Source organism: Entelurus aequoreus, linkage group LG14 (genome assembly GCF_033978785.1).
Source record: "Entelurus aequoreus isolate RoL-2023_Sb linkage group LG14, RoL_Eaeq_v1.1, whole genome shotgun sequence".
Taxonomy (NCBI): Eukaryota; Metazoa; Chordata; class Actinopteri; order Syngnathiformes; family Syngnathidae; genus Entelurus; species Entelurus aequoreus.
Window position 1 is genome coordinate 51,031,659 of NC_084744.1, and position 14,691 is coordinate 51,046,349.

A 14,691-nucleotide genomic window follows, 5' to 3' on the forward strand; every position below is an offset into this window, starting at 1 on the left:
TGAATAACACATCTTATTTGATTTTATTATTAAACAAATTAACATTTATTAACACATGAACACACACAAAAGAACCAACAATTTGTACCGTTATTATTTTGGCCTAGTTGCGCTCAACAGTGACGTGCTCGTTCGAATGAAGTGATTGTTGATCGACTACCTCCTTGGCGACTTTTCTACGTCTCCACAAAAGTGACAATATTTACGACATTATAGCCCGGTGAGCCTAATGTACAGAATAATTTTGGTTTAGCATACTGACCCCGAAGCTATTTTATTTGGTAATGATAAGTGTGACCAGTAGATGGCAGTCAAACATAAGAGATATGTGTAGACTGCAATATGACTCAAGTAAACAACACCAACATTTTATATGTTCCATTGAAAATATAGAACATGACACGCGGCGCTCAAAAATCTATCAAAATGTTTTAGTACGACTTTGGTAAGCTATGAAGCCACACCGCTTGATGGAATGTGCTTCAACATACGAGTATTATTATGGTGTGTGTATAAGGTAAGACATATTATCTAGCGTTTTGTTACGCAATATTATGCAAAGGAAACTTTTCCTACCGTCTGGTACCTGCTGATCTGTATTTTGGATCTGCATAAGTCCTAAAAATGTGCGCGCATCCGACGCTGTAGTTGATAAGCTTTTTCTTTTTCTCTATTTTCTTGTTATGGGACTTTCATCCTCCACTGTTGCCATTTCTAAAATAAAGTAGTGTAAAGTTCTTACTTATATCTGTCAGTAAACTCGCCATGAAAGCACTAAAACATACCGGTGTAGTGAGTTTATATTATTCACCCAAGGAACTTTAGCTATTAGAGAGTTCCGGTCGGACGGTTTTTCACGGGAAACATTTCTGGCGTTGTTATGGCACTAGTGAGCTACGGATGAGAAGATGCAGCTCCGTTATTGATTTAAGTAAAGTCTGAATGTCATTAAAACAGTTAGCCCCATCTTTTGACACTTCTTCCACCCCCGTCCTTGCACGCTACACCGCTACAACAAAGATGACGGGGAGAAGACGCTGTCGAAGGTGAGCCACGTAAATAAGAGCGCCCACAAAACGCCGCATCCTGAAGCGACTGTCAGAAAGCGGCTTGAAATGATCTGTAAAACATAATCTATGCAACATTTTGACCAAAGAACCACCATTACATGTTATGTAGACCACAAGGAAGTCTTTTACATTTAGAATTTTTTTTTAATATGACTCCTTTAATGCGCCCTATAATCCGGTGCGCCTTATATATGAAAAAAGATTGAAAATAGATCATTCATCGGCAGTGCACCTTATAATCCGGTGCGCCCTATGGTCCGGAAAATACGGTGCACACAAAAAGATTACAATCCGGGCCATTATTAACTTCAGTCAGTATGTCGCTGAACAAGAGGAAAGTCCATGAGTCGAAAGAGTTGGCAGCTCTGACATGTAATGAAATTTCTAATTGGAATGACGACCACATATTTATTTGACTTCATCACCAAACGCTGCCATTGTACTCAAGGACTCACGCTGCTCTGTCGTTAGCTTGACGGCTGACATGTCTCCCAGTGAGCCTATCATTCATCAACTCGCGAGAGGAATGATCGCACTAATTGATCGACTTGTCTTAATTACATGAATGTAATGTTGAATGAATGTTTGATGCAATATACTTATTCATTTCTGGGACCTTGCATGAGAAACTAAAAGACCACTAAAAGTTTTTTTTCAAAGCAGGATAAGACGGAAAGGAGTTCAATAATCATGATGATAAAAACTGTTTGATGTTTTTAAAACATAGGCAGGCATACGGCACTGAGCCTGAACTTGTCGAAGAAAAAGGTGTTCTCAATTGTCAGCAATAAAATCTGGATTTACATTTTTTTTCCCATAGAATCGTGCAGCCTTATGTGCTAACAATCTTTCATGTTAGCAAACAATGTAGGCGTGCACACAAAAAAAAGATTGACATACAAATCGCAATACTTATTCATTCCGATTCTAAATTGATTCATAATCTTCAGAAATCGATTATATATACAGTACAGGCCAAAACTTTGGACACACCTTCTCCTTCAATGCGTATTCTTTATTTTCATGACTATTGAAGGCATCAAAACTATGAATGAACAAATGTGGAGTTATGTACTTAACAAAAAAAGGTGAAATAACTGAAAACATATTTTATATTCTAGTTTCTTCAAAAATAGCCACCCTTTGCTCTGATTACTGCTTTGCACACTCTTGGCATTCTTCAAGTACACCTGTGAAGTGAAAACCATTTCAGGTGACTACCTCTTGAAGCTCATTCAGAGAATGCCAAGAGTGTGCGCAAAAGTAGTCATAGCAAAGGGTGGCTATTTTGAAGGAACTAGAATATAAAACATGTTTTCGGTTATTTAACCTGTTTTTTGTTAAGTGCATAACTCCACATGTGTTCATTCATAGTTTTGATGCCTTCAGTGACAATCTACAATGTAAATAGTCATGAAAATAAAGAAAACGCATTGAATGAGGAGAAGGTGTGTCCAATATTTTTGGCCTCCACTCTATATGTATATATTTTTAAATCATTTTTAAAAATAAGTTTTTAGGCTATCTGCAAGCCACCAGAATGAGCGTTTCGAACCTGTAATCTGTTTTGAACAAGTTTCATTACAATCATTACACCAAATAATACATTGCGAGAATCAGTTTGAATCAAGAATCAATCTGAATCGAATCGTCACCCCAAGAATGGGAATCAGATCGAATCTATAGGTACCCAAAGATTCACACCCCTTGCTCCTCGTCCTGCCATATCTCCCTGTCGTTTTCTCTATTGTGTGGTGGAGCCTGTTTCCTGCAAATTCTGCCTAGTGACAGTCAGCTGAAAAACATATATTTGCCATGCTCGGTTCCTGCATTTGACATGTAGCTGGCATTTTGTTTCCTTAGTGAAGATTTATAATACATCACAAAGAGTTTAGTAGATTGCCATTGGAGAAACCGAAAGTTAAAAAAAAACATGTCTAAGTTATTAGAGCAACAGCAACTTGAACTAGAAGAGGCAATTCCTGAAGGAATTGTGTGTGAATGCTCCAATGCTGAAGTTGAAGTAAAATGCTGACAGGATGTAGTATGAATGTAAGAATAGTTTGAATGTTGGAATGGTTTGAATGTTGAAGAGCTGACGCTGAACTGAAATGCTAATGGAACGTAGGATGAATGTAGAAATGGTTTAAAGGCCTACTGAAACCCACTACTACCGACCACGCAGTCTGATAGTTTATATATCAATGATGAAATCTTAACATTGCAACACATGCTAATACGGCCGGGTTAACTTATAATATATTGCAATTTTAAATTTCCCGCTAAACTTCCGGTTGAAAACGCCTTTGGATGATGACGTATGCGTGTGACGTAGCCAGTGAAACAGAAGTATCGGTACTCCATTGAATCCAATACAAAATAGCTCTGTTTTCATCTCATAATTCCACAGTATTCTGGACATCTGTGTTGGTGAATCTTTTGCAATTTGTTTAATGAACAATGGAGACTGCAAAGAAGAAAGTTGTAGGTGGGATCGGTGTTATAGCGGCGGACTACAGCAACACAACCAGGAAGACTTTGACTCGGATAGCAGACGCGCTAGCCGACGCTAACCACCGACCGCACGGATGATCGTGGTGAAGTCCTTCGTCCTTCCGTCGATCGCTGGAACGCAGGTTAGCACGGGTGTTGAGCAGATGAGGGCTGGCTGGCGTAGGTGGAGCGCTAATGTTTTTATCATAGCTCTGTGAGGTCCCGTTATACTAAGTTAGCTTCAATGGCGATGTTAGCAACAGCATTTTTAAGCTTCGCCAATCTGGAAAGCATCAACCGTGTATTTACATGTTCATGGTTTAATAGTATTGTTGATTTTCTGTCTATCCTTCCAGTCAGGGGTTTATGTATTTTGTTTCTTTCTGCATTTGAGCCCGATGCTATCACGTTAGCTCCCTAGCTAAGTTAGCTTCAATGGCGTCGTTAGCAACAGCATTGTTAATCTTCGCCAGGCTGGAAAGCATTAACCGTGTATTTATATGTCCATGGTTTAATAGTATTGTTGATCTTCTGTCTATCCTTCCAGTTAGGGATTTATTTATTTTGTTTCTATATGCAGTTAAGCACGATGCTATCACGTTAGCTCCGTAGCTAAAGTGTTTCGTCGATGTATTGTCGTGGAGATAAAAGTCACTGTGAATGTCCATTTCGCGTTCTCGACTCTCATTTTCAAGAGGATATAGTATCCGAGGTGGTTTAAAATACAAATCTGTGATCCACAATAGAAAAAGGAGAGAGTGTGGAATCCAATGAGCCAGCTTGTACCTAAGTTACGGTCAGAGCGAAAAAAGATGTCTTGCACTGCATTCTAGTCTGTCACTCTAACATTCCTCATCCACGAATCTTTCATCCTCGCTCAAATTAATGGGGTAATCGTCGCTTTCTCGGCCTGAATCGCTCTAGCTGCATTGAAAACAATAGGAAAATATGAGGAGGCGATCAACTGACTACATCAGTTGATCGTAGGGGCAAGGCTTTTTTTTAATCAGAGACCAAAAGTTGCGAACTTTATCGTCGTTGTTCTATACTAAATCCTTTCAGCAAAAATATGGCAATATCGCGAAAAGATCAAGTATGACACATAGAATGTATCTGCTATCCCCGTTTAAATTTTTAAAAAATCATTTCAGTAGGCCTTTAAATGTTGAAATGGTTTGAATGTTGAAACTGTTTGAATGTTGGAATTGTTTGAATGTTGAAGAGTTTGAATTGCCAGGAAAACCGGAATTTGGTTTGGAACTTGGAAAAGTGTTAGTTTGAATGTCCAGGATGAGTGGAATGTGTTGATGTTGGAATGGTTTGAATAGGTTGAAAAATGTGGGAATTGTGCAACTTGGAAAAATGTCCCATTCATTTTAATGGGAACTTCCTGAAAATTTGGGAATTTTTTGGAAAAGCGGGATATTTTGAAAATGATTACCGGTAATGTCCTAAATGAGCTGAATTGGTTGGTGTTAGAATTATTTAAATCGGGCAAGAAATGTTGAAGTAGTAAATGGTGTTAGGGAATTTTGGGGAAATCTGGAATTTTTTTTAACTTGGACAAAGGGTAGTTTGACTTTCTAGAATTGTGGAATGTGTTAAAGGTGGAATGGTTTGAATGGGTAAAATGAAAAAAGAAAAAAAAAAGAATTATGGGAAATCCGGGATTTTTTTTTAGAATTGTGGAAGTAGAGCACACAATTCCTGAACAGGCTGATTATTTTGAAGTTGGAACAGTTTGAATCAGATGAAAAATGTGAAAGTTGTGAAACTTTGAAGAATGTCCCATTGATTTCAATGGGAATTTCAGAAAAAATTGGGAATTTCGGAAAAAAATTGAATTTTTTGGAAAAATGGTAAAAAAAACCAAATGGTCTAAATGAGTTGAAATGGTTGGTGTTGACATTTTTCAAATCGGTGGAGAAATGTTGAAGTAGTAACATGTTGAATTGAGAAATGGGATTACGGAATTCCTGGAATTTCGGGAAAACCGGGAATTTTTCCAGTTCAAAAAACAACTTCGTTTTTTTGTCCTGATTAAGAGGAATGTTTTGATGGTGGAACGGTTGAAATGCGTTGAAAAATGTGGAAGGAGTAGTCGCCAGAAAAAAGGGTAGAAATAGGGCTTTGGAAAACCAGGAATTCTGGAAATTCCTGGAATTTTTTTGAACGTGGAAAAAGGGAATGTTGAATTTCCAGAATGATGGAATATGTTGAAGGTGGAATGGTTTGAATAGGTTAAAACATCAAATCACCACTGACTTGCAGAGAATTGAAGATTTTAGCCGGCGGCTCCTTTTTGTTGATCTTGGCGGCGTTTTTTATGATGGCCTCCGCTTCGTCGATTCTTCCCTGGGAGAGCAGCCAGCGAGGAGACTCGGGGATGAACCTGCACGGTCAAATGAACTTCAGTGAGGAAAGAAGCGCAAGAAGAAAGAAAGCCACACGCACCACCACAGAGGCAAGAGGAGGTATCCTGGCACCGAGAGGCCCAGCAGAAGCCACCTCCAGTCTCGCAGGAAGTAGGCGTGGAGCGGCAGCATCATGTAGCCCACGGCGAAGAACAGACAAGAGCCCGCCGTGGCGAAGAACTCACGAACACGCGGACCTAAGATCTCCATTCCTGCGGAGGAGAGAGACCTTCAGAACTTCCCGAGACAACTCATCCAGGACTCCCCCTGAAATAGACGTGTACCTAGCACAAACGCAGACAGGTAGTTGGAGATGTGGGACATTCCGGTAAAAAAGTAAAAGATGCAGAACATAATCCAGGATGAGGAGAAGACCATGATGAACATGCATGTCGTCTGGCTTGCAAGGGTGACGAACAGCACTATCTTCCTCCCGTACCTGATTGGATGGAACAACATTTGTACGCATCACAGGAAGTAAGGCCACAATTTTTGTTTCATCTGACCACAGAACTTTCCTCCAGAAGGTCTTATCTTTGTCCATGTGATGTCAGATGAAACAAACATTGAGCTGTTTGGCCACAATACCCAGCAATATGTTTGGAGGAGAAAAGGTGAGGCCTTTAATCCCAGGAACACCATGGCTACCGTCAAGCATGGTGGTGGTAGTATTATGCGCTGGGCCTGTTTTGCTGCCAATGGAACTGGTGCTTTACAGAGAGTAAATGGAACAATGAAAAAGGAGGATTACCTCCAAATTCTTCAGGACAACCTAAAATCATCAGCCCGGAGGTTGGGTCTTGGGCACAGTTGGGTGTTCCAACAGGACAATGACCCCAAACACACGTCAAAAGTGGTAAAGGAATGGCTAAATCAGGCTAGAATTAAGGTTTTAGAATGTCCTTCCCAAAGTCCTGACTTACACGTGTGGACAATGCTGAAGAAACAAGTCCATGTCAGAAAACCAACAAATTTAGCTGAACTGCACCAATTTTGTCAAGAGGAGTGGTCAAAAATTCAACCAGAAGCTTGTGGATGGCTACCAAAAGCACCTTATTGCAGTGAAACTTGCCAAGGGACATGTAACCAAATATTAACATTGCTGTCAAGAATTGATTCTGAATCGACTCGTCACCTCATAAACCGGAATCTGATTGAATCGTTAGGTGCCCAAAAAGTCACACCCTTAATACGTAATAATAAGTGGACAATATTGCAGTGTGAAACAGTACATTTGTCAATATAAAGAAGTATAAAATAATTATAGTTGCATATTACATACACATTATGACCCAATTAGAAAATCATCCAGTAGCAAACGTGTCCACATCATTAAAGGCCTACTGAAACCCACTACTACCGACCACGCAGTCTGATAGTTTATATATCAATGATGAAATCTTAACATTGCAACACATGCTAATACGGCCGGGTTAACTTATAATATATTGCAATTTTAAATTTCCCGCTAAACTTCCGGTTGAAAACGCCTTTGGATGATGACGTATGCGCGTGACGTCAATCGTTGAAACGGAAGTATTCGGACACATTGTATACGATACAAAAAGCTCGGTTTTCATCTCAAGATTCCACAGTATTCTGGACATCTGTGTTAGTGAATCTTTTGCAATTTGTTTAATGAACAATGAAGACTGCAAAGAAGAAAGCTTTAGGTGGGATCGGTGTATTAGCGGCTGGCTGCAGCAACACAACCAGGAGGACTTTGACTTGGATAGCAGACGCGCTATCCGACGCTAGCCGCCGACCGCACGGATGATCGGGTGAAGTCCTTCGTCGCTCCGTCGATCGCTGGAACGCAGGTGAGCATGGGTGTTGATGAGCAGATGAGGGCTGGCTGGCGTAGGTGGATAGCTAATGTTTTTAGCATAGCTCTGTGAGGTCCCGTTGCTAAGTTAGCTTCAATGGCGTCGTTAGCAACAGCATTGTTAACCTTCGCCAGGCTGGAAAGCATTAACCGTGTAGTTACATGTCCATGGTTTAATAGTATTTTCTGTCTATCCTTCCAGTCAGGGGTTTATTTATTTTGTTTTTATCTGCAGTTAAGCCCGATGCTATCACGTTAGCTCCGTAGCTAAAGTGCTTCGCCGATGTATTGTCTTGGAGATAAAAGTCACTGTGAATGTCCATTTCGCGTTCGACTCTCATTTTTAGGAGGATATAGTATCCGAGGTGGTTTAAAATACAAATCCGTGATCCACAATAGAAAAAGGAGAGAGTGTGGAATCCAATGAGCCAGCTTGTACCTAAGTTACGGTCAGAGCGAAAAAAGATGCGTCCTGCACTGCACTCTACTCCTTCACTCTCACGTTTCTCATCCACGAATCCTAGCTCAAATTAATGGGGTAATCGTCGCTTTCTCGGTCCGAATCGCTCTCGCTGTTGGCGTAAACAATGGGGAAATGTGAGGAGCCCTTCAACCTGTGACGTCACGCTACTTCCGGTACGGGCAAGGCTTTTTTTTAATCAGCGCCCAAAAGTTGCGAACTTTATCGTCGATGTTCTCTACTAAATCCTTTCAGCAAAAATATGGCAATATCACGAAATGATCAAGTATGACACATAGAATGGATCTGCTATCCCCGTTTAAATAAAAAAAATTCATTTCAGTAGGCCTTTAAAGTTACTGCGTCATGGGCTTAACTTCATGAACTATTTTGACCACCTGGTGTTGCTCAAAACAATTACCACTCCACTTCAACTTAAAGACAGCACAAGTCTATTCCAGATGATTAATAATAAATAGTTTGGTGATTTTTATACCTACTTTTGTTCTCTGTGTGATTCATTTCACTTGATCAAACCTTTTCCAACATTCACACTACTAAATAACAAAAGTATGTAGGATTCCTGCTGATATCGGATCAATATTGCTATCGGACAATACTCAAGGCTCAAATATTGGTATCAAATCGTGAGTAAAAAGGTTTTATCGGGACACACTAACATCGTACAAGGCCTTCATAGATTTGCTTTGTGTGCTTGAACAAAAAACATACTTCCACAAAGTTTGAAACATAATTGTCCAAAAAGTGATCCGGCAACTTTCTTCGACGCGGACATGTTGTAGTACTTGTCTAATTCCTTCAAAGTCATTAAAGTTCACTTAGGCCTTAATCATAAATGACCCAAAGGGCCGCACAAGCCACGACGTCATCCTCGGCTCAGATCCCTGTGATCCGTGGTCACCTGATAACCTCTCCACGCAGGGAGGGAGGGGGGCAGAGCATAAAGGAGAGACGGCAGATCAACTGGTCTAAAAAGGGGTCTATTCAAAGGCTAGAGTGTACAAATTAGTTTTAAGATGGGACTTAAACGCTTCTACTGCGGTAGCATCTCCTTCGTTTACCGTACCTTTATTTCAACCTGCATCTGGTGACTGATTCACAGTCACCAGTGGGAAAGAACAACACAAGTTGATGCTTAATTATGAACTAAGTTAGGAGTGTGTGTGTGTGCGTGTCAACCTGTCAGAGATCTGTCCTGACAAAAAGGAGCCGATGAGGACGCCGAAGAAGAAGAGCGAGGTGGTCAATGGCTTCTTCCACTGGTCCCCGCACACAAGATCCCACTGACACACACACACGGACACACACGGTATAGAAAATGAAACACAGCTCGTCTATGCAGTATGCAACTACCCTGGTACCTCACAATACTCGTTTAAGTGGTTCTGTGACGCAGCTCGTACCCTGAAAAACCCGTATTGCGAAACGTCACCCACTGAAATGAATTCAAATAAATTTAATCGGTGCTTGGCTCCCCAAAACACAATTTTAAAAAGAAGAAAAACATTTTAGTTGATAAACGTCGTATAAAACAATACAACAGAATGTAGTATGAACAAGTAGTTGTTTTATGAAGTAATGTAATAATAATGTACAGATCTCCTTCCAGTTGCTTCTCTATCAAACACACCGTCAGCAGCTTCTTCATATTTTCATAGATAAATGTTATGATGTGTGGGGAACACATATAAAAGTAACATAAAGGCATTGTATCAACTACAGAAAAGAGCCATAAGGATTATTCATAAAGTAGATTACTTAGAACACATCAACATATTATTCATTAATTCGGGTTTATTGAAATTACAGGTGCTAGTTAAGTTACAGACATTATGTGTCATGTTTAAGGCTAAAAGTAAAACATTACCAGCAAATTTACAAAAAATGTTTGTCATCACTTCTGAGAATGAAGAGCATAGAAGAAAAGGTCATTTCCAACATCAGCATTCAAGGACAACTTTAAAACAAATGTGTATATCAGTGAGATAAAAGATTGTAAAAATATATTCCAATTGAAAAAAATATATAAAGACAGAACAACAAAATCATATGGACAGCCATAAGTGTTTACATTTTGCTTTATATTTATTATTTTACTTATTTTTTGCCTGGTTTTGTATTTGTTTTGTATCATCCCGTGAAGTGTATATTACTTCTTTAGTTTTTTTGTTCGGTTTGTTCTTCATGAAGTTTTGCACTTGTGTTTTTTTGTGTGTTTTTTTGTTTGTTTTCGTTATATTTGGATGTAATTGTTGGTTTATATATCATTAAGTAAGACTACGTATTATGTTGGAGGGGGCAAGAAAATATAAGATTTTTCTTCATCCTGCTTCTTCTCAGGCATTGGTGTGTCACTGTATAACGGAATAATTGTGGTATAATTGTCTATCAAAGATGCACATCAATGAAGGAGATAAATAAAAATGAAATGAAAGATATTTAAATGTCCTTGGCTGGCGTTATGGACACAATCTGCTTCAGTATGGTGCAGTGCTACACTCCAACTGCTTTGACAAGTTAGCTAGCTACACGCTCTGTCAACCTAAAACATAACAATTAGCTCTTTGGTGTCCAAACTTTTTTCAGCGAGGGCCGATTTCAGAAAAACATTTAAGGATGCAGGGGGCCACTTCGACACATATTGTACATTAAATTTGGCAAAAGCAAACCCGATGTATGTCAACAGTATATGCTAAGCTACATTAGCTTTGTGTTCTTAATGACACAAGAAATTAGGGTTATATAGAACAACTAGGGCTGTCAAAAATAAGTTAACTCATGCAATTAATCACAAAAATGTTTGCATTAATATGCATGATTAATTACACAACTTATTTTGCTTGTTCACCTTCGACCAATTAAATAAAATCACACTTGTGTACAAATATTGGTGTCTTATTTAATACTAATACTACTAGTAAGAGGGGTTAGTGCGTCTGCCTCACAATACGAAGGTCCTGAGTAGTCGTGAGTTCAATCCCGGCCTCAGGATCTTTCTGTGTGGAGTTTACATGTTCTCCCCGTGACTGCGTGGGTTCCCTCCGGGTACTCCGGCTTCCTCCAAAGACATGCACCTGGGGATAGGTTGATTGGCAACGCTAAATTGGCCCTAGTGTGTGAATGTGAGTGTGAATGTTGTCTGTCTATCTGTGTTGGCCCTGCGATGAGGTAGCGACTTGTCCAGGGTGTACCCCGCCTTCCGCCCGATTGTAGCTAAGATAGGCTCCAGCACCCCCCACGACCCCGAAGGGAATAAGCGGTAGAAAATGGATGGATGGACTACTAGTAATACTTGTGATTAATCCATATTCAAAAGTGTGATTAATCTGATTCAAAAAAACAATTTTTTGACAGCACTACTAATAACATATATTGATAAAAATGAATTGATTTTATTTTTACAATCTATCAAGGGCCAGTGAAAAACATGATGAGGGCCAAAATTGGCCCCAGGGCCGCGCTTTTCCTGGTTTAGTCGCGCCTGAAAAACTTGTAACCTGATATTAACCTCTTAAGGCCCAAGCTGTTTGTTTACATGCTTTTTTTAAATTTCTAATTAGAATAAAAACTAAAAATCATCTTTTGATATGATGTACTTAGTCCATAAGTACACAAACGTGTACTTCATGTGTAGTGACATGCTCATTTTTATTTTTACACTTTTTTTTCCAAATTCCATTGTATGTTATACTCTTCTGACACCACCAGATAGCAGTATAAGTGTCCATATGTCGGCATAAGACCCCAATTCAGTAGTGTACACCATTTTGGAAATAAGAGCTAAAAGGTGCTGTCCACGCATGTGGCCACTAAGGCCTTTAGAGGTTTTAATGTACTTTTAAATTGACAATAATATACATTTATCAAAATGTTTATCATACTTTCTAAGACTTTGATAATAATAATACTGACATGTGTCTATTATTGGTATTGTTGCCATCAGAACCTGCAGGTGTACCTAATGAAGTGTCAGTATGTGAAAGTTAATAATGCATGAGTCACACTGACGTCAGACACGACGGTTGCGGTGTAGATGCTGCGGTCGTACTCCCACCCATCCAGGCAGCCCTCCTGGGGCACGCTGCTCAGGTTGACGTCGGGGGGCAGCACGCCTTCCTCCGAGTAAGCCCGAAGAGTCTCCAGCCGGTATCTGGAGCACTTGGCCGGCTGGCCATTCTCCTCAATCGGGATGCTGGCGTTCCACCACGCCGCCGTCAGGTTGAGTCCGTCCGCCGGCACACGACAGCGGTGGTCCGGCGTGGCGGCCAGGAAGACGGCGCTCAGGACGCTGTAGCCGTTGGGGATCATGGTGATGCAAAGGAGCAGCAACATCCGCTGCTGGAAGACACCCCAGTTCCCCAAGAATGCCGTGTCCGCCTCATAGTCGTTCATCCTGTCCCTCGCCCGCTGCAGCTCTGGAAGACTGAGACACTTTTGTGTGGGCCACTGCACTCAAGTGAAACACACATGCACTCAAGTGAAACACACGCACACACACACACACACACATTTTGTGCACTCTCACAAGCACATTAACTCAACAAGTGGACAGTTAAAGTGTAAAAATCATTGAAAAAATAAACAACTTTAAACATTTTTTTTTTAAACTTTTTCAATCTTTCATTATGACACAAGTATTAAGATTGCATCATTATTATTATAAAATAGTGCACAAGTGTCAAACTCCGGCCAGATCTGGTAGATGGTGAAATCCCTAAATTCCTTGCAATAGCTGGTTGAGAAAGGTCTTTCCTAAACTGTTCAACAATTTGCTCACGCATTTGTTGACAAAGTGGTGACCCTCGCCCCATCCTTGTTTGTGAATGACTGAGCATTTCATGGAATCTACTTTTATACCCAATCATGGCACCCACCTGTTCCCAATTTGCCTGTTCACCTGTGGGATGTTCCAAATAAGTGTTTGATGAGCATTCCTCAACTTTATCAGTATTTATTGCCACCTTTCCCAACTTCTTTGTCAGATGTTGCTGGCATCAAATTCTAAAGTTAATGATTATTTGCAAAAAAAAAAAAGTTTATCAGTTTGAACATCAAATATGTTGTCTTTGTAGCATATTCAACTGAATATGGGTTGAAAATGATTTGCAAATCATTGTATTCCGTTTATATTTACATGTAACACAATTTCCCAACTCATATGGAAACGGGGTTTGTATGCACTGCATAAAATTGCATATCTTTTCAACTTTAATATTATATGATCATGCAAAAAATAATATATTGTTATACACTATAATTGCTTGTAAAAATAAAAATAATAAAACCTTGACTTATGATTTTTTATTTCATTATTAAAAAAAAAAAAGTTTTACAAATACCTATGTAAATAATGTATATATTTATAATTATATATATAATATATACATACACACATATATATTACAACATTAATAATAAAAAATTCTACATATACATATATATATGAATACAGTGCGTTTCCCACCTAGGCCTTCAGTGATGTCCAACTTCAATGATTACCTCTCAAAACAGCATAATTGATGTCACCACATGACCATTGCTGGAGAAATACTACACAGAAACACATTCACGCCCTACTGCGTATTGAATCACATCAACAGTGTACAAAACGGGTCATTTTCTGGCGCATATAAAAATCAATTAAAACGCATCAGCAATTAAAATTGCAAAAAACATATTAAAAGTGAAAAAAATTAGATATTTGAAATCACAATTTATAGCACCTATTCGACGCTGTATAAGCCAGCGGTACCCCTCGTCGTCTGCTTATTCGAGTGGAAATGGCGAGAATTTTCCCCATTTCATCGCCAGAACAGCTGAGCTAGCTTCCGGGGTTGGCCGACATCGTCTCACAAGATGTAGTTTCTCTTTAAATATCCTTCTTGAAAATGGCCTTGCAAATATTTATTTGCCACCTAATCCATGTTTTGTTCTCCTTCTTTGAGGGTCAACACTTCCTGCTTCCTGCTAAGTAATGACAAGTGAGTATCCAATCACAGTCTCGTTAACATCAGGCTACCTAGATAGGCTACTGTCAACAACTTGTGATCTGATTGGCTATCGCAACTGTCTATCACCTATATGTTCCCGTTCACTTACAGTGCATAGACGCCTACATTGTTGATTCTGAAAGCCTCGGGCAGATTTCGTACAGAATGGCAACATAAACTAGCTGAATTCTGATTGGATACAAACTCTAACCTAAAAACAACAGCACTGGAAGGAGCATAATATGACATGAAGAGAATATGAATACTTTTAGATATTAAGGAAAAGTAAATTAAAAAATTACTTTTATCTTTAAATATGATCATGATTCCTGGAGCAGAGAATGCCTTGCTGGCCCTATTCAAGACAAAACTTTTAAGTTTTCACTATTATTTCTCAATGTTGGAAACAATTATTTAT

The 14,691-nt window shown here is 39.4% G+C and overlaps 1 protein-coding gene across 6 annotated transcripts in view; it reads right to left on the reverse strand.

Annotated features, from left to right (window-relative positions):
- The window catches only part of LOC133665011 (solute carrier family 22 member 4-like), a 127,679-nt gene that overhangs the window by 22,632 nt on the left and 90,356 nt on the right, over positions 1-14,691 (reverse strand). For 5 of the 6 annotated variants that reach the window (XM_062070153.1, XM_062070147.1, XM_062070150.1 and 2 more), the window contains 5 exons: positions 12,292-12,706; positions 9,463-9,566; positions 6,262-6,416; positions 6,018-6,189; positions 5,829-5,955 (listed from right to left, as the gene is read on the reverse strand). In XM_062070153.1, the coding sequence (XP_061926137.1) occupies positions 5,829-5,955; positions 6,018-6,189; positions 6,262-6,416; positions 9,463-9,566; positions 12,292-12,675 (942 nt within the window). In that variant the 5' untranslated portion in view covers positions 12,676-12,706. Of the gene's footprint in view, positions 1-5,828; positions 5,956-6,017; positions 6,190-6,261; positions 6,417-9,462; positions 9,567-12,291; positions 12,730-14,691 lie in introns of all 6 variants that reach the window. The other variant, XM_062070149.1, reaches the window with a different exon arrangement.